Here is a 19,399-nt window from a genome sequence, read left to right as displayed (position 1 = left end):
GCTTCTTGATCTAAAAGGCAAAGAATGTCTCTCCCTTCCAACTTCCCACTGTTTTGTTAACTGGATGAACAGTTCCATAAGCAACAGACCTGTGAATAACTTTATTGAAAAGCCAAGGAAACACATTACAGATGTTTTGTTGTTGTCCAAGTTTTATTTTGCACAAATTTAAATTTGACATGCAAAGATGCATCCGATTGCGCGGTATCATTGCCTGCAAGTTCATAATCTAAAAGTGTTTTTTTGCATCTTTCTCCTTCCTTTGTGTCTTCTCACTCTTGATCACACAGAGAGTCTATCATACAGCCCTCTGGAAAAAACAGGAAAACATGTCAAAGAAACAAACATGGGCGTGGTCAACTTATCTTAAGTGGGAGTGCTTGTGTTTGGAGGGGACTATGAGCTTTATCACGTAGCGTTATACTGTGCAATCACTGCGAAGGACTCAGACGTTTTCCACCTTATAATCTGCTTTGATTGTGAAGTACTCCCAGGCATCCTGCCTTAATTGTGCTATAAAGCCAAAAGATTCGCTGTATTTAGCCCCTACATTTTGAGTATATCTTCCAAGCCGCCGCTGGGGCGCAGGAGCAGGATTTTAAAGAAGTGCTTACATCTGCGTAAGCTATAAAGACACCAAAATTAGCACAGTGATAGCTATTAGGGAGAGCTTTAAGCATACCAAATTTGAATTGAATTGGCTCAACCGTTGATTTTTTATGACTTTTTTACATTTCCCCCCTTAAACTCACTTCCTGGTATGCAAAGGATCGCTGTCGCCCGGTAGCAAAAACAACAATGGCGAAAGCTTAGCGCTGTTGGGGATAATACGAGGGAAACAGGTACGTGGGATGAAGCTCTATATCTTTCGTAAGTGTAGAACTAGTGAACATAAGTGAAGAGATACTGAACCAACTCAAACCTAGATGCATCCTAGCAACTGTCTGCAGGGGCAAAACTGCAGGAGCACCTGCCTCAATGGTACGGATGTCTTTGGCAGAGAGAGATTGTGCCTGTGCTTTTGGAGGAGGCATCCAGAGGTGGCTTAGCAGACTGTGAACTAGGCGACATCCACAGCATTCCAGCGGATATGACCAAGAGCCTTCCAGGCTCCATGGGCTGCCCCAAGGCAGCGTCACAGTTGTGAAAGAGGAAATTCAGACGTGACAAACATTAAAACTAAAAACGAGAAAAGAGTATGCCTGTCAAATCTTGGTCATTTAACACGTCATGTTCCTTTGCAGAAGATAAGGCACATAGTGGTGAAGGGAAGGGGAAATCTTACAGCGAAATTTTGATTTGCCTAGGGTTATCCAAAAATTTCACTTTGCTGAAGGAAAACTGCACACAACGTAACAAATATACTCAGGTCTAAACACTTGCACAGCGTTGTAGTGAAATAAAGTGCCTAGAAATGTACATGTGGAGTAGGATTGGGATCATGTCCACCATCCACCTATCGACTGGAATCATAGAATCATAGAATCATAGAATAGCAGAGTTGGAAGGGGCTTACAAGGCCATCGAGTCCAACTCCCTGCTCAATGCAGGAATCCACCCTAAAGCATCCCTGACAGATGGTTGTCCAGCTGCCTCTTGAAGGCCTCTAGTGTGGGAGAGCCCACAACCTCCCTAGGTAACTGATTCCATTGTCATACTGCTCTAACAGTCAGGAAGTTTTTCCTGATGTCCAGCTGAAATCTGGCTTCCTTTAACTTCAGCCCGTTATTCTGTGTCCTGCACTCTGTGAGGATCGAGAAGAGATCCTGACCTTCCTCTGTGTGACAACCTTTTAAGTATTTGAAGAGTGCTATCATGTCTCCCCCCAGTCTTCTCTTCTCCAGGCTAAACATGCCCAGTTCTTTCAGTCTCTCTTCATAGGGCTTTGTTTCCAGACCCCTGATCATTCTGGTTGCCCTCCTCTGAACACGCTCCAGCTTGTCTGCATCCTTCTTGACTTGTGGAGCCCAGAATTGGACACAATACTCTAGATGAGGCCTAACCAGGGCCGAATAGAGAGGAACCAGTACCTCACGTGATTTCTACACAGGGGCACGGAACTTCTACACAGGGGCAGAACTTCTACACAGGGGCAGAACTGATATCCATGTAGGAAATTGCCCTGTGTGAACCGATCCTGAGCTTTGTCACTCAGTGAAGATTTGAAACTCAGCTTTCCACACTCTCAGTGCTAACATTTCTATGGGCAGCATCCAATGCTCCCCACACATTAGCAGGACTAACCACTAGTGCAACGGGAATCCAGCAGATCAGGCAACTTTTGTAAACCGCCCAGAGAGCTTCGGCGATGGGGCGGTATATAAATTTAATAAATAAATAAATAAACAATTGGCAATGATCAAAGCACTTATTTAGGGGGTGGGGAGGGCCAATAGACCTTGCAGAAGAAGCTCTTTTGACCTGTCCTGTTCTGGGAATCGGGGTTCCTGTTCCTTTTGGGGATGAATGTTGGAAGTGCTGATTCCTGTGAGTTTTGCAAGAGCAACAGAACCAGCGGGAGTGCAGCGGCAGTATTGGATACTGCCCTTTGTCATTAACAACAGGCTTAACAGCCATCGTAACAGCACCTGTTTTCTAAAAATGCAGCCCTCTTCCACAAGCAGAACCAAATCACACTCATGCTAAAAAGTATAAGGAAAATATCTAGGGCAGCCTTCCTCAACCTGGGGCGCTCCAGATGTGTTGGACTGCATCTCCCAGAATGCCCCAGCGAGAGCTGGCTGGGGCATTCTGGGAGTTGTAGTCCAACACATCAGAAGCGCCCCAGGTTGAGGAAGGCCAACACATCTGGAGCGCCCCAGGTTGAGGAAGGCTGATCTAGGGTATGAAAAGCACAAATGCAAAATGTCATACACAGTCCAGAGACAGACTCTTTTAACGATGAATGTCATGGGTAGCTGATAAAAGAAACGTGCTTTCTTTTCTTTTTTAGGAAGAGGGTTTGAGTTACGACACGCTGTAATGGATGTTCTCACCATTGTTGCAGCAGATGCCAGATGCTGCACAGGTTCCTCCGCTGTTGCCACAGGGTTTCCTTCCAGACTCACAGGGGGTTGGGAGGAAGTTTTCCTCTTGACATCTGAGCGTTTCGGCCGTACCAAAGTAGCAGCCCAGCTCTTCTCCACAGCAAATGTTGGGCCCGAAGCAATGGCCTCTGTTTCTGGGCCCACAGGAGATGCACTGGGAGGAAACATCAAAGAGCGGATCTGGTTTACACAATCAGATGTTTTGTAATCTTTACAGCTAAAGTGATTTTGACTGCTATTATCAGGTTGTTGTTTTTTAAAAAATGAAGTTATACCCTGTCTTTTCTACAAATGTGCACATGGCAGCTCACATAAAACCAGCACAGTACAACACCAGATAAATACCTAAAACCAAAACAAAGTATAGCCAAAAAATGAAAGAAAGAAAAAACCTACCACAACAGCAGCTTAAATCATGCAACTGTTCTGAAAACAGCAGATCGAACAGTAAGCTTTGAAGCCATGCGATTGCATACTTCTTCCCTCTTCTGGCCCAAAGTTCTCCAGTGTACCTGAAAGTACACTACCTCCCTTGAAATTAGCGGGATTTACTTTAGAATAAGTATGCCTAGCTGTGACGATGTTTTCAGTTTTCATAGGACTGCAGTAAAATACTGGGTCCGTTCATTTGTCTCTCAGGTTCAGATCTTTGGATCCTGACCTACCCCAAAGGCATGTCTGAAAGCAATTTTCTCCCGTTCCTGGTTTGAGTAAACGTCTTAATTGCTAAGGTACTACAGGTATACATTCTATTTTAGCTAAAATAGACACAAATAGCTTCTGTAACCTGAAAAGTATTACAAAGCAAGACCAGCAACCATTTAAAGCAGGGGTGGGCCTCCAGGTATTGTTGAGCTACACCTTCCATCATCCTTGGCCACATTGGCTGGGGATGCTGGAGTCCACCAACATCTGGAGGGCCATAGCTTCTCCAGCCCTGATCTCAACAGCAAACATTTTCAAATATTGCAACATTTTAGCCCTGCACTAGCTAGGACTACTTTTCTCTCTATAGATGGTCGAACATCCCTGCCTCTGGGACACACAAATAATTTATCTTCTCGTGTCTTACATTCCTCCATGGCCTACCTTTCTGACTTCCATATCCAGGATGGATCGCTTCCCTCCAATGGGGCAGTTCTGGATGTAGCAAGCTGAAGAGAGAGCCATCAGCCAAAGCAAGCAGAAGGCAAGCGTGTTGTAAGACATGGTTCTAGCCGCCACGAGTTGCTTTTGGGGAGCGATAAGGAAATCGCTCCACAAACCTGTCCTTCAGTTTTTTGCCTTGATGGTTGCAGGTATATATACTGGTGGACATGCCTGCTTAGCCATACTATTACCCTTGTTACTCATTTCTCTTAAAAAATACAAGGCATTGCTTTTCACGCCAAATGTCTCAACTAATAAGCCGAGGTCGCAGGCGTGAGGTCACTGAAATATGGATAATTTTCTCTTTCTCATTTCCCCCCACACTGGGTGGAAGATGTATCAAAGGCCAAGAATCCTCCTTAATTGAAGAAGTCTTGGATGTCACCAGAAGCAAATGAAAACTTTTCTTTGGGGTTTCAGGAGGTCTGAAAAAGAGGAGGGTGTGTAGTGTGCCCCTGTATGAAACTCTGGCCTGGACTAAAAGTCTCAATTTTAAACCTCCAGAGTATGCCTACTGTGTTTTGGAAGGACATCTGTTTGTTGAAAGAGCAAAATCCCAGGACTTTTCCATGCTACAGGATTAGCCTTTCTATTACACGTACAATTAAATCTGTTTAAAGCTTTCTAGTCCCTTGGCAGTCTCTGCACCCATTTTGCAATTTTATGTAGTTAGTATCAAGATATGTGGGCACACTTATGCGAACGGTCCTGAAACATTAATTTCAGGCATGGTATGGTGTAAAGACGACCTCTGGTGCCTAAATATTGTGTTATTCATCCTATTTTTTTTAATTTTGTGCAATAAGATAAAATCTCTGACTATCAGTTTATCTCCCAAATCAAAATATTTCTGTTAAGCATAGAATTAGCTATACCTGTGTGCGTGGTGGACCAGTAGATGGTGCACAAGAATAAGTAGCATGGATCTTAACATCTTCTTAAGGCTAGCTCTTGAAGTATAATTCATTTCACTAAGCAATATGTCCTATTGTGTGCATGGGGTTCACTAGAAATGGACCTGCATGAACAAAACGGGTGTGTAAGGAAATCACCTTTTGCCCCTTGGATAAAAAAATAAAAATAAGGAGCTGATTCAACCTGTGTCACGCTGGTCAATAGTGTCAACTGTGAGAATTAGGGGCACTCAAATATAACTCTACAAGGTCATTCCTGTCTCAACAAACAAAGGTCTGTTACATAGAAAGGGACACGTTCAACATATCCTCCAGGTTCCTGTATCAACGCAAGGTTGAAGAAGGTTATATGTAATCTTCACTGTGCCTTGGGATGGCAGAAGAATCTGGTTGTGGGGTTGTGCTCAGCATGGCCCCTGGCCTTTGTTATGCCTTCCGAAAGTTGGCCCAACTCGAGTCGAATTTTTGGTGTTTCTGAATTTGCACAAATTACAGCCGCAATTCATGCAACTGATGCACCTTGCAGCTGTAATTTGTGCAACTGTATGCAATTTGTGATCCATCTGCAGAGTGAGTAGGCCAATAACTAGCCTTGTGGATCCCATCTATAAAAGAATACGTTAGTGTAACACTTATTAGTGGTGATCTACCAGTCTGTTTTTGCTCATTGTTGTTTTAAACTGGAGCAGAGCGGTAAAGCAATAGTTTCTACAGCCGAAACTCTCCCCACGGCCTGAGTTCGATCCCAGCGGAAGCTGGTTTCAGGCAGCCGGCTCGGGTCGACTCAGCCTTCCATCCTCCTGAGGTCGGTAAAATGAGTCCCCAGCTAGCTGGGGGAAAGGTAATAACGGCCGGGGAAGGCAACGGCAAACCACCCCGCTATAAGGCCTGCCAAGAAAACATCAGCGAAAGCTGGCGTTCCTCCAAGAATCAGTAATGACTCAGTGCTTGCACGAGAGGTTCCTTTCCTTCCTTTCCTTGAGCAGTGTAGACATGCAGAAAATTTTGAAAGTTCAAAAAATTTCAAAGCTCGACCGACCTTTAATAGCCGAATAGTGTGTTTCTGTGCCCTGGCCAGGAGCCCAACTCAGCTGGGGAACTACAGTTCCCACGTAGCTCTGCGCCACGCAGGTGTGCAGGGAGAAAAAAAGGAAAGGGATGCAGGATGGGCTTGGAACTTTGCAAGCTGAGCACACCCTCAGAGCAGCCGTATTGGTGGCAGGGATGGTGATGGAGGTGGTGGCGAATGCTCTGACGCCCATTTCCTTGGGGGGAGGAAAAGAAGCAGCCCTAGGGAAAGCCCAGTTTCAAAATATGGGGGAAGGAAGTGGGCTTGAGGCCTGAGGAGAAGCAAATGACGATCAGCAGAAGTGGGTGTGAGGAAACAAGAGCCAAAAGTTGTGTTGTGTTGAAGGAAAGTCACCTCTATACAGTTCTGGGGGACAGTACGTTTTGCCCTCATGGGCTTCACACTAGTGTTGAAGAACATGGGTTTAGACTGCCTAGGCCCTCGCCTGGCCCTTAGCATCCATGACACAAGGATGAAACTCTTTCATAAAATGTCACTCCATTCTTCCTGTTCCACCTCCCCAAGAAGACTAGAGGTACACTTTTGCCTCAGTTTTACGTGGCCAGAGTATTCTCTTCTAAAATAATGGCATCTGGTCATCTTTTATAGCATTACGAGAATCCTCAAACAGGGTTCCAGATGGGGTATATCTACTGCACTCTCAAAAGCTCTTTTACATTATATACCGCTTAATATAATAAAATTTCTAAGCGATGTACACTGAAATGTATATATCATACAATAATATAAAAATGAATAACTCAAAATGTCACAATACAAATGACAGTAAAACACGGCCATTGCATCATAGTCCATTACAGGCCAAGGACAGCTGGTGTAAAGAAATATGTTTTAAAAGGTGCTTGGAACTTGCTACAGTCTCTGCCTCTTGTACCACTCAAAGGAGAGTGTTCCAAAAGGTGGGTGCCACTACTGACAAGACCTAGTTTTGTGATATATTACCTGGCAGGAATGACCAATAAGGCCTCCTCTGAAGATCTCGGGGGCCGACTGGGTGTATATAGGGAGAGGTGGTTTGTGACTTTCCATGCCAACAACATAACAGGAGATTTTATAGTAGGATTGTTGAGTAGAAGAGATGTTTCCAATGGTAGGTGGCCACTGTAGCTGTGTTGGTAACCCACTGTCGCAGCTGTGCATGTCTTAGTGATTGTGGTTTCGAGAGAGTTGGTTGGAGCTTCTTCTACCAGGATACAATGACAGTGATGATTATAAATGAGTAATATCAACTATTAATTAAATTAGACGGGTTAGTATCTGTGCAATCGTACCTGTTCCTGCCTGCCTGACCTTTGTTAGAGCCAATCAACTTTTTCATAAACTCTACAGCGATAGACAAGAACTTGAAACTGTTAACTGTATTGAATATGCTTTGTGATATATTCATCCCCATCTTTGGCTTGGCTAATTGACCACCAGGCTCTGAATCCTTGTCCAGAAAGTAACCTTTGTCACCTGCTTTCTTTTGCTTTAATATTTAGCATTTAAACAGGGCATAGTAGGTCAAAGAGAACACTCTTCCCTGCCCTTGATTGTAACCAACTGCCATTAAATTATAAGTACTCCATTAAAAAAGACAGAATAGGAAATCGAAACAGGGACGAAGAAGTGGCAGAGATTACTCTGTTATGTGCTCTGCAATAGAATTATGACATCATTAGATTGGCAGAGCAGGAAGGTCACAAGTCCAACTTATTGGTCCACTGGTAGGCATGTCCATGTACCAGCCACCATCACCACCCCCTCATCAAACCATGATTTGGCACATAGAGTTCAAGAGTATGTAAAAAGTGCTGCATCGCGGCTTGTACAGATAGCTCAAGCAAACGAGCCAAGTCATGATCTTACTAACCCATCTAAGGTTGAGTGATGCATGAACATCAGAGTGCACAAATAAGTTCTACTTCAAATGCCCATGGGTCTTTGCCTGCCAACACAAGCCACCTCAGGTGGAAGGAGGTGTTTATGAATGACTGTAGGGTCCCTGGTGGAAGGAGCTGCTATAGATCCAATTATAAGTACTCCATTAAAAAAAGACAGAATAGGAAATAGAAACAGGGACTAAGAAGTGACAGAGATCACTCTGTTATGTGCTCTACAATAGAATTATGACATCATTAGATTGGCAGAGCAGGAAGGTCACAAGTCCAATTTATTGGTCCACTGGTAGGCACGTCCATGTACTTGTGCTCTACAATAGAATTGGGACCACAATACCTGACGGAACGCCTCTCCCGACGTGAATATACCCGGTCACTATGTTCAACATCTAAGGTCCTCCTCCGGGTGCCTACTCCGAGAGAGGCTCGGAGTGTGGCAACGAGGGACAGGGCCTTTTCGGTGGTGGCCCCCAGACTATGGAATGATCTCCCTGACGAGGCTCGCCTGGCGCCAACGCTGCTATCTTTCCGGCGCCAGGTTAAGACTTTCCTCTTTGCCCAGGCATATGGCGGCACATCTTAATCACCCACATGTTTAGTTTTTTAACAGCTTTTAATGCTTTATGTGTGTATGTTCTGTGTTTTAGAATTTTAAATTTTGTATATTTGTTTGTAATCTTAATTTTAGAATTTCTGTAAACCGCCCAGAGAGCCCTGGCTATGGGAGCGGTATATAAGTGCAATAAATAAATAAATAAATAAAACAAGGAGTGTAGAATTTCTTTCAGCCCAATGGCTGAATTCCATTTCAGAGATGTTCTTCAGGACAGATTCCAAGAGTGGGTGGGGCAGAGTGCCAGGGGGCGGAGTAAAAGGCAAAAAGGGGTGGAGCCAAACTACCAAAAATATCAACATATTTTAGCTTAAGTCTTTTACTTTCAATAACTAAGCTTTAAGGAGTTCAACATTTTAAAATTGTGCGGGGCGGGGAGGACTCTACAAATGCTGGGGATCATACGCACTGGAGCAGAAAAACTGACCATGGAAAAATACAGTGACAATTATTGCTCCTCTTTCTCTCTACCACCATGATCTGGCCAGACCAAGGCACACGTGAATAAGCAGGTTGCAATGGTGAAGAAGAGGAACATGATCAAGTGGGTTTCTCCTGGGGTGAGGGCCCTTGGCAGGTGCCCAACCCATATCTACCTTTAGGGTGGATTCCTGCACTAAGCTGGGGGTTGGACTTGATGGCCTTATAGGCCCCTTCCAACTCTACTATTCTTTTTTAAAAATACTATTTTTATTGGTTTTCAAGTAAGGGAAAATACAATAAACACACAGAGTAAAAGGAAACACTCAACAACAATACGAATGTTCCCACAGCACCACTATAAAAAGGCATGGGTGTTCATACCTTCAATAAGCACTTAGTAAATATAGAAATCTTAACCAAATCTATACTTCCTTGTACAGAAAAAGATGCAGGTTAAGTGAGAACCTCTGACAAAAGGATTCCTGAGTCAGTGGAGGTCTAGGTTCGCCAGGATTCATATTAATAAATGAGAAAAAGTCCAACCAGTTTTCAAAAAATGTGTCTGATGTTGTTTCCCCTTTTGCTAACCTGCTATGTTGAGTCAATTTATCATTTAAAGCTAGTTTCCAAACCTTATCAAACCACCGTTGATGGTCAAAAGGTCTTGTCGCTTTTCCAGAAGTGGGCAATTTCCCACCTGGCTGCAACCAGCAAGTGGGTGACCAAGACTTTGGGAAGAATGTTTCTACTGGCATCCCTAAAAATAGAAAGTAGAGCCAGTGCTGGATCAGTTTCTACTTCAACATGAATAATGTTTGTAATGGTTTGGAAAACCCTTGACCAAAAAGTTTTGACCTGTTGCCATTCCCACCAAAGATGAATATAAGTGCCGGGAACTGAGCAACCCCGCCAACAGAGCGGGGACATATTACCACCAATATGGTGCAGTCTAACAGGGGTAATATACCACCTGTGAGTGATTTTCACTCTTTAACTTTTGCAGATATTGTTTTATAGGGTGCTGATTGCCTTAAGCTTTTCCATTCACCTTCAGTGAAACTGGTGTGCAGATCATGTTCCCAAATCATTTTTAACCCTCCCTTATCTGGGAATTGACAATTCAACATCATGTGATATATAGCAGAAGCTCCCCCTTTAACCTTTCTAGAATAAATCAGGCAGGCTTTCTCAAATACCAACTCTACTATTCTATGATTCTATGTTGCCCCTTCCCTGCCTATGCCTTCAACTCCCTTCTTGGAAGAACAGTGGATCAAAATGTCTTGAAGGAACCAATGCCAAAATGTGTGTGTGGGCTGCTCATCAGCATAGCTACATGCTGGATTGGAAAAGGTTAGGTTAAAGCTAGAAGCTCCGCCTCCATCTCTTCTCCAAGCCCTGCCTTCCCCTCATGGGGATATATAAAAGGAGTGTTTTCCAACCCGGGTGGCAGAATCTGCGCACACATCTTTGAACCTGGGCTTGCTCCAGCCAGGTGAGCTTTGGCAATCGGTTTTCAGATGGGTAAGTTTACTCTTTTAATTGTTGACTTATCATTTCATCCTTTGACAGAGCTATTGAACACCATCAACCCTTTTCAGTGGGACAGCCAGGGTGGTCCTCGCTGACTTGTTTTCACTCATAGAGATTGTTTCAGAGACTTAATTTGGGGTATCTTTTAAAGTCAACAAAACAGACATCAGATTCCCAGTTGTTTTTAGCAACACATCTTGACTCAGTTTCCCAAGCAACTCCTGGACGAAGGACACCTACCACCTTTGCACATCTGAAATGAAGACCATGTGCACTAATCTCGAGCTAATACACAGGTCTAAGGCTCTAAATTATCCAGAAGGCTCTTTGCTTTGCTTTCAAACTGCTTCAGTCTTCGATTAACACTTGAGTTATGTAAAGCAGCTTTCCCCAACTTGGCTGGGAATGATGGGGTTTGTAGTCCAACACATCTGGAAGGCACCAGGTTGGGAAAGGCTGATATAAAGAGTAGGAAACTTAAGAACTGCTGGGCTGGGTCAGATCATGTACCTAGATCAGAAAGCTGCTCTCCAACAGTGGTTTGCTGTAAGGCTGAAGACCAACAATAGTTTTTGAGAAGTTGAAAGCAATTCAACTGCCCAGCAATTTTGTTGATCTTTTATGAATGATCATCTTTGTAGATTTTTGCAAACCGCTTTAGATGCCACATTTGGTAAAAAGGTGTGACAGTCTTTTTAAAAAATAAATAAATAAATATTTTTTCCTTTGTCCCAGTGCTGACTGGTAAAACAACACAAAAACTATTTCAACAAAAGGCAAAGGTGGGATGGGTATACACAGCACAAGCAGTGATCCTTTCTTGTTGTTCAGTGAACTTTCAATTCCAGGGCGGGGAAGCTATCAGCTGTCTCCAGCTGGAAACAAAAAGCCCTATGAAGAGAACCTGAAAGAACTCGGCATGTTTAGCCTGGAGAAGAGAAGACTGAGGGGAGACATGATAGCACGCTTCAAATACTTAAAAGGTTGTCCCACAGAGGAGGGCCAGGATCTCTTCTCGATCCTCCAAGAGTGCAGGACACGGAATAACGGGCTGAAGTTAAAGGAAGCCAGATTCCAGCTGGACATCAGGAAAAACTTCCTGACTGTTAGAGCAGTACGACAATGGAACCAGTTACCTAGGGAGGTTGTGGGCTCTCCCACACTAGAAGCATTCAAGAGGCAGCTGGACAACCACCTGCCAGGGATGCTTTAGGGTGGATTCCTGCATTGAGCAGGGGGTTGGACTCAATGGCCTTGTAGGCCCCTTCCAACTCTGCGATTCTATGATTCTGCCCATGAACGCCCCCGGAATGGCTCTGAGCAAGGACCCATGGGCCGAAGAGCCAGGCTGACCTCGCTGTGGCTGGAAAAGTCAAGGTATGTCCCCATCTTTTCAGCTGCGCGTCTTCACCTCTTTGCCAGGAGGTGGCTTTGATTCTGCAGCTGTGCATGTAACCGACGCAGCACAGATTCAGAGACACCCTGGGGCAAAGACGGCATCAAGACAGTCCTCAGGTTGGAAAGAGTTGTAAGGGCTACGGGGTTTGGGGCAGGAGAGGTGACATCTAGAAGTTTCTCTAACACAACAATGTCTCCAAAGCAAGGTTGCAAATGAAAATATAATTTGAATCCCTTATACGGTCTCTCTCTCTGTGTGGGCATGTCTACACCACAAGGGTGTAGGGGGAGAATCACGGACTTACCGGTTTCCGTGATCCTCTCCGGGTGTCCGGACAGCCACGTGACGTCCCAGAAGGACGTCCCGGCTGCCATTTTTTTAAAACGAGGAGAGGAGTGCACTTACGCTCCCCCCCGCCCCGCCCCCCCCCGCCCCACTCCCCACCCCTGACGGGCACGGAACACCTGAAGAGCTCTGTGCCCGTTTCCCGCCTCCTCGTGTTTACTCACATTTACTCACGAGGAGGCGGGACGAAGCCAGGATGGGCGTCCACACTTCCCACGGTCTGAGGATGTTCCTGAGGCCACGGGAAGAATCAGGCTAAAAGTGATCCCACTTATCCCAGGGAAATGGAGGGATCATCCTTCCCTGCTCCCGGGATCCCCCGTGGACGCACAGGGATGATCCCAGGACGATCCCAGGGATAAACACTGGTCTAGACATGCCCCAAATTTTCAATGGCATTAAGATTAGTTCCAAATGGATAATACGACGACATCTGTGTTAAGTGTGGGCCTGAATAGCAGCGTGTAATCTATTTTGGCTTTCCTTTTTAATAACATTTTTCTTTGTCTGCCTTCTCTTTATGGATATTTCTTTCTTAAGCCGAGCAAGTAGAACAATATAAAAAAACAACTACTGACAAATTTGGTATGTTATTCTGGTCAGAACAACCTTGGCTTGAAGGCAGCTGTTAGAGAACGAAGAAGATCCATTTCCAAGACTGCATTAGGGCAATTACTGAAAAAGCAGGTTCATTTGGAGAGCAGCAATCATGGAAGACCTTTTATTCCCATCCCTGAGAAGAAAAACGAAAGAAGTCAGGTCAAATAGGCTGGTGTTGTAGGGCATTGCTTCATACTGTGTTCCTTTAGTGGTACTGAGGCATTGTTTTTCCACAATCAGCTGAGAGGAGAACTAAAACGGAGGTTCCACACAACATTTAATATAGTGCTATGTTACCCGACAATGCCCATTCCTATGGTTAAGATCGTTCTATAATGCTTAATCAGAAAAAAAGACCTGTTTTGTAAAGGTCCACTGCAATCTTAATTAGAAGTTTCCTCCTTGTGACCTCTACTGCTAATTGCTTCTTCTTAAACATTACCTATGCATTGTTCTTTAATTGCTAAAATTCTTGTTCCTTGAGGGGTGGGAGTTTTTAATTACTGGTTCCCTCTTATAGTTTTCCTCCCCCCACCCCACCGCCGCCCCTCTGTTTTATCAGAATAGCATTACAAGAAAAATTAAGGGGCAATTCATCAGTAATGCCAGGCCATGCTAAACAGAAGGCAATTAAAGTCAGGGAAAGCTATTCATTCTTGCACAGGAAACTTCTAATTAAGGGCATAGTTGCCCTTAAAAGCCTCAATAGCATTTTTCCTGTCCACACTGGACAGTGTATTCCTGTAATTGTGTTTTAAGTGGAGGAAATTGCTACAAATCAGGTCTGGAAAAGGATGGGACGGCTACATAGAAAATACTGGAATGCAGTAGATTGTTTATAATGTTACTGGGCGGTCTGTAAAAAGAGAGTGAACAAAAATTGTTAATTCCATTCTAAACACAGCTAGTGTGGAAGCAACCAGGGTATGTCTGGTAATCTCAACCTATAAAGTGGAAAGTATGTGTGTGTCACGTATGTCCTAGAATGTTTACCCACTTCCACATATGGTACTGCCTTAATGCTGTTCACCCAGGCAGGTCTTTGTGTGCATGGATCAGAACAAATCTAAAAACATGAATTTTGGGGGTTTAAGTATTTTTTAAAGAATTTAATAAAAAAAAACCTAGTTTTTTATGCCTACAATTCCCAGCACGCCTTGGGTGGGAGGCCAGACTTACTGGCCTTTGGCGGCCATGATGATTCCTAAGCTCAGTCTCAAGCCGTCAACCCAATTCCACATAAAAGGAAACAACCCACATAAATGGGCTGCATCCATTTGCGGTGCCTCCTCCCACCTGCCATGTGTAGTTTTAAAATCATAAGTAGATACAACAGCGTTTCTTTGAGAGGCCAAACTCTGGACATGCTCAAAGGCACCCTGTCCTGATATCGATTTTCTCAGAAACTGAGGGAAGCACACACGTAGCCTTCATCCTTAAGAGGGTGGGAGGGAGGGAAGGAGGAAAGGGAAGCACTCTGTGCATGCTCAGAAACAGGCTTGACAAGGGGGGCAAGTGCCCAGCCCAGTCCCGGCTCTTCAGTGTAGGCTCCTGATGGAACACTTCGTAGGTGAGAAGTGTGGGCTGAGGCTGTCCCAGCAGGGCTTGGCTGGAGTTGTGCGTGTCCACTGACAACTGCTTACCTCCCCTCCTTGGTGATGATGTCCTCTCCTTTGATTCTCTGTTAAGGAGCAGCATCAGCCACGAAAGGAGGAAAGCGCCTCTTAGAAGACATGGGCACCTGAGGGCCGCCAAAGGCATGCTGGGAGGTGTAGTACTGGCATCACTATCTCCCAGTCCTAACTCAGCCCCCACTAAATGACTTTCCCCAACTGCCACTAACTCCGCCCACCACTCCATTCTAGCCTCAGCTGTCAGTCATTCCTCCATTCACTCTTCTGTTTCAATAGCCTTGGGTGGGACGGAAGATTTATCAGGCTGTGGCAGCCATCATCTGGAAGTGGCTCGCCCTCCTGGGCCTGAAGGGAGAGCGCCTGGGTTGGCTGCCTCAGTTACTAGGCCCCGTTGGCAGCAAAAGTGAAGGAGGTTGCAGCTCTGGGCAAAAGCCATGCTGGGAGTTGTAGTTTTTGTTTTCTGTGGGGACAAGGAAAATCATGACGACAGCTTCAAGACAGCCCTGGCCAGGTGTTGAGAGAGAAAGAGAGAGAGAGAGAGAGAGAGAGAGAGAGAGAGAGAGAGAGAGAGAGAGAAGAAACTAATTAAATTTGTTTTAAAGTTACTTCACAGGCCTAGGACAGGCCTACCTTGCAGGGTTGTCGTGAGGGTAAGAGAGGGGGGGGATGAATTTAATTTGTTTAAAGATTAACTCACAGAGGCCTAGCACCGGCCTGCTACTTTGAGATGGTGGAACTGCTCCCCTACTATATATTATGTTGTTTTTTTGCTTCTTTTTAAATTTTGTTTTAACTGTTTTATTCTGTTTTTATTTTCATTTTACCTTGTACACCGCTCCGAAATTTTTTCAATGAGGAGCGGTATATAAATATTCTAAATAAATAAATAAATAAATAATTCAGGTATCTGGGCAATGCCGGGTATATTTTGAAAACGTATTTTTCGGTTTGCATCTTTTTTAGCTGGTAGAAAGGGTGTTGTGTGTCCTGATTGTTTTTGAAATTTAGGCAGCTGCTCCGTCCAAGGCATGATGGGAGGTGTAGGTTTTTCAGGTAAAACAAAAAATGTGTTTTATCACGAAGCTCTGATTTAAAATACAGTTCTCATTAAGACATTTCCCCAATTATTCCAACAAAACAATTTACTAACTCAAACAAACAAACGGGAAAAAAAACCCAACCAACCTAAAGATGAATAAGTTGCATAGAAATTTATTATATATCAAATAAATGTTGTAAATGTTATTCACGGACCTGAGTGATGCCGAGCATATCAGCTAGTATATTATAAATCCCAAATTGCATCACGTGTTTAGGTGCCTGAGTGAGCCGTGTCGAAAGGCTTTTTCAATCCCTGCCTTGCTTTACGTATAAAACCGTTCAACAATAAACAAGAAGTAATAAAATGACAGCCAAAGCAATCACAAACGAATGCACCATAATCAAAAGCAGCAGTTAGCAGTGATGGACAGTTAAGCATCATTGTGTCTCGGAAATACTAGCTGCTGGAATAGCACTGTTTTCATTGCCTGCCTAAAGCAAGGAGTGATGAGAAAAGTTTGAAGCATCTCTCAGGGTGTGATTCCACCCCTCTCTAATCTCACTTGGCAGGGAGGGACAGTTTTAACCTACCCATACTAAGAACCCTAAGATGTTTGGTCACAGCAGTGTGTATTTATTTATTTATTTATTATATTTGTAATCTTCCTAATAACAAACATTCTCTGGGAGGATTACAAACAGTTAAAAGACAAAATGGCAATACAGCAGTTCATCACAACAGTTAAAGCTGCAGGAATGACACTAGAGTGGCCAGATACAAAAGAGGGCAGGGCTCCTGCAGCTTTAACTGTTGTGATGAAGAGGGAATTTCACCAGGTGCTGCATGCATACAAAGGACACCTGCTGAAACTCCCTTTCCTACACAACTGTTAAAGATACAGGAGCCCGGTCCTCCTTTCCATAGGGTCACCCTAGACTGGTTTTAGAGCTTTAACAGTTAAAACCAACACCTTGAATTGAGCCCAGAAAATAATTGCCGACTAGTGCAGTTTTTTCATTATTGGAATAAATTTATCCCAGCACCCTTAGCAATCAAGCGACAGGATTTTGCACCAATGGATGCTTTTTTGAACATTCGTAAAGGGTAATCCCACTTAATCTAAAACCAGTATGCTTGTTTTCACACTGGAAATCATGATCTTCCAAAACTGCACTAGTCAAAATGATCAGCAGGTGCTGATCACCTCAGGGAAAATTCTGGAAACTCCGAGCGTTCCTTGTTCCTGGATTTTCCCCTCACAACTTTTCCCTCAGAACATGGAGGCAGGGGGGCCTTAAGTAATCTATCTATTCCCGGTTTGGGTCTCCTCACTCCAGCATCACTTCATTAAGGACTTTTATTGCTGCCTTCCTGGATGAGGCCAGGCTAGAAAAGTGTGTGTGTGTGTGTGTGTGTGTGTGTGTGTGTGTGTGTGTGTGTGAGAGAGAGAGAGAGAGAGAGAGAGAGAGAGAGAGAGAGAGCTAGCTTTATCATACCAGCGTTACACTGTGCACTCACTGTGAATTGCGTGCAAAGGACTCCGAAGTTTTCCAGTTTATAATCTGGTTTGACTGTGAAGTGCTCCCATGCATCCTGCTTTAATTGTGCTATAAAGGGGAAAGAATCGAGGTATTTTGCTAGTAGTTTTTGAGCGAATCATTTGTTGTTTTCCGAGCAGCCACTGGGGCACAGGAGCAGGATTTGATATGTTTAAAGTACAAATTAAACAAATGCTTACATCTGCGTAAACTTTAAAGATAAAGACATCAAAATTGGCACAGTAATAGATATTAAGGAGAGCTTTAAGCATACCAAATTTGAATCGGATTGGGTCATCCGCTGATTTTTTAATGATTTTTTTTACATTTCCCCCCTTAAACCCTTTGCAAAGGATCTTAGCTGCCGCCCGGGGTGTGATTTAGCAACAACAATAATGCCAGCTTAGCGCTGTAAGGGATCATTTGAGGGAAACAGGTATGTGGGATGAAGCTAAGAGAGAGAAGGGCCAGAAAAACAAAACAAAAAAAGGAACTCCGCACCCCTTGCAGAAGCCACCAGGTTTTTGTGGGCTCTTGGAAAAGACGCTTGGTTCCTCCTAGCGCCATTTTGCTCCCAGCCATGTAAAGAAGTTGATAATAGCGATGCACTTGGGAGATGTACAAAGTGCTTTCTCTTACCACTGCATAAGCGCAGGCTGGGGCAAGGACTTGCTCTCTGTTGCCCCAGGGGGAATGACTAGATACAATGGGCTTAAGTGAGGCGAGGGGAGATCTTGGTTGAACATGAGACGAAAGCGCCTTGATGGTAAGAGCAGTTGGATGATGGAACCAATTTCCTATGGGGTGTTTGGCTCTGCCTTCCTGGAGGTCTTCAAGCAGATGTTGGACTAGATTATCTATAACAGGATTGGGAAAAGGTAGATCAGGATGTACTAGTAGATCTCTGTGTGAGTTGCAGGATTTTTGACTCTCAATTGTTTAACTATAGCAATATCAAAATTACAAAAAACAAAACAAAACCCAAATTGTACTGCTGAAATGAAGAAAGCTTGGGAGTGGATTTGGGTGTGAAAAGGATGGGGAGCTCAGTTCAGTTCCTCTGAACCCTAGCCTATCAGGGTTCCTCCAACTCCATGATTCTATGATTCACAGTATCTGAGATTTAGGGGTAACACTGCCAGAGCAAAGGTGTTTCTTCACTTCTCATTTCATACATTTAAGTAGCATGTGAGGAACGCCAATAGTACACATTAGTAGAGAAAATGGTAGCAAGGATCATGGTGGGCTTCTCAACAATTTCTGGGTCTTGGCAAATGGCTGACCCTACTCCCTGCTGACACATGAGTCCGCCTAATGACATGGAATGCCAGTGTGGTGTTGTGGTTAGAGTGATGGATTGGGACTCGGGAGATCCGGGTTCTAGTCCCCACTCAGCCATAAAGGTCACTGGGTTACTTTGGGCCAGCCACTGCCTCTCAGCCCAACCAACCTCACAGGGTTGTTGTTGTGAGGATAAAAAGGAGAGAAGAGGAGGACCGTGTAAGCCACCTTGGGTTTCCTGCAAGAGGAAAAATATAAACGTGCTAATACATAAATAAGAAATAAAACGCCGTCGCACACAAGTAGCAATTGCCACCATGCGCTAAAGTACAGCTGTTCCATGAGATCATTGGTCTAACTTGTGGCAAAAGCCCAACAGAAACTCTGTGGCTTTTGAATGGAGCCACAGAAGTCTCACGCCGTGAGGGGACATTTGAATCAACACTCAATGGCATTTTTGTTGGCTTGAGTGTGGACTTCAGGGTGTGTTCCATATTTTTTGCTCTACGGTGCCTAAGGTCCCATCTACACTTATTAGGGGTAGGCCCCACAATGACATCCATATGATTTAAACTACAACTCCCATCATCCCTGACCGCTGGCCATGCTGGCTGGGCTGATGGGAATTGTAGTCATCTGGCGGGTTCTAGATTGCCTAGCCCAGGCCTGGTGTACCATTTTAACTGTCATCATGACGTTCCTAATCAGATCCTAGGAATTGGTGTCGATGAGGTGTTCAGATTTGTTTCTGTACAGAAAATCCCTTCCCCTCTTACAGCACTATATTTCCCCAGGTTAGGCTAGTATAAGTCAGTTGTTTGGGTGGGCATGTATACCGAGAGACTGAGCATATGGGTTTTTCCAAGTGGTTGAGGCCACTGTAAGACCAAAACATAACCTCAGGTGTTCAT

General features: G+C 44.3%; 1 protein-coding gene across 1 annotated transcript; it reads right to left on the bottom strand.

Moving 5' to 3' along the window:
- Positions 1 to 262: 262 nt before the first annotated feature.
- LOC134404695 (neurophysin 1-like) lies at positions 263 to 4,265 on the bottom strand. The gene is made up of 3 exons (XM_063135531.1): positions 4,137 to 4,265; positions 2,997 to 3,201; positions 263 to 310 (listed from the first exon to the last, which is right to left on the bottom strand). The coding sequence occupies exons 1-3, from the start codon at positions 4,254 to 4,256 to the stop codon at positions 273 to 275; spliced, it is 363 nt and encodes a 120-aa protein (XP_062991601.1). The 5' UTR covers positions 4,257 to 4,265; the 3' UTR covers positions 263 to 272.
- Between the last annotated feature and the right edge of the window lie 15,134 nt (positions 4,266 to 19,399).

The sequence above is a fragment of the Elgaria multicarinata genome, chromosome 10 (assembly GCF_023053635.1).
Source record: "Elgaria multicarinata webbii isolate HBS135686 ecotype San Diego chromosome 10, rElgMul1.1.pri, whole genome shotgun sequence".
NCBI lineage: Eukaryota > Metazoa > Chordata > Lepidosauria > Squamata > Anguidae > Elgaria > Elgaria multicarinata.
The sequence above is the reverse complement of the archived record's forward strand: the minus strand, read 5'-3'. Positions and strand labels throughout refer to the sequence as shown.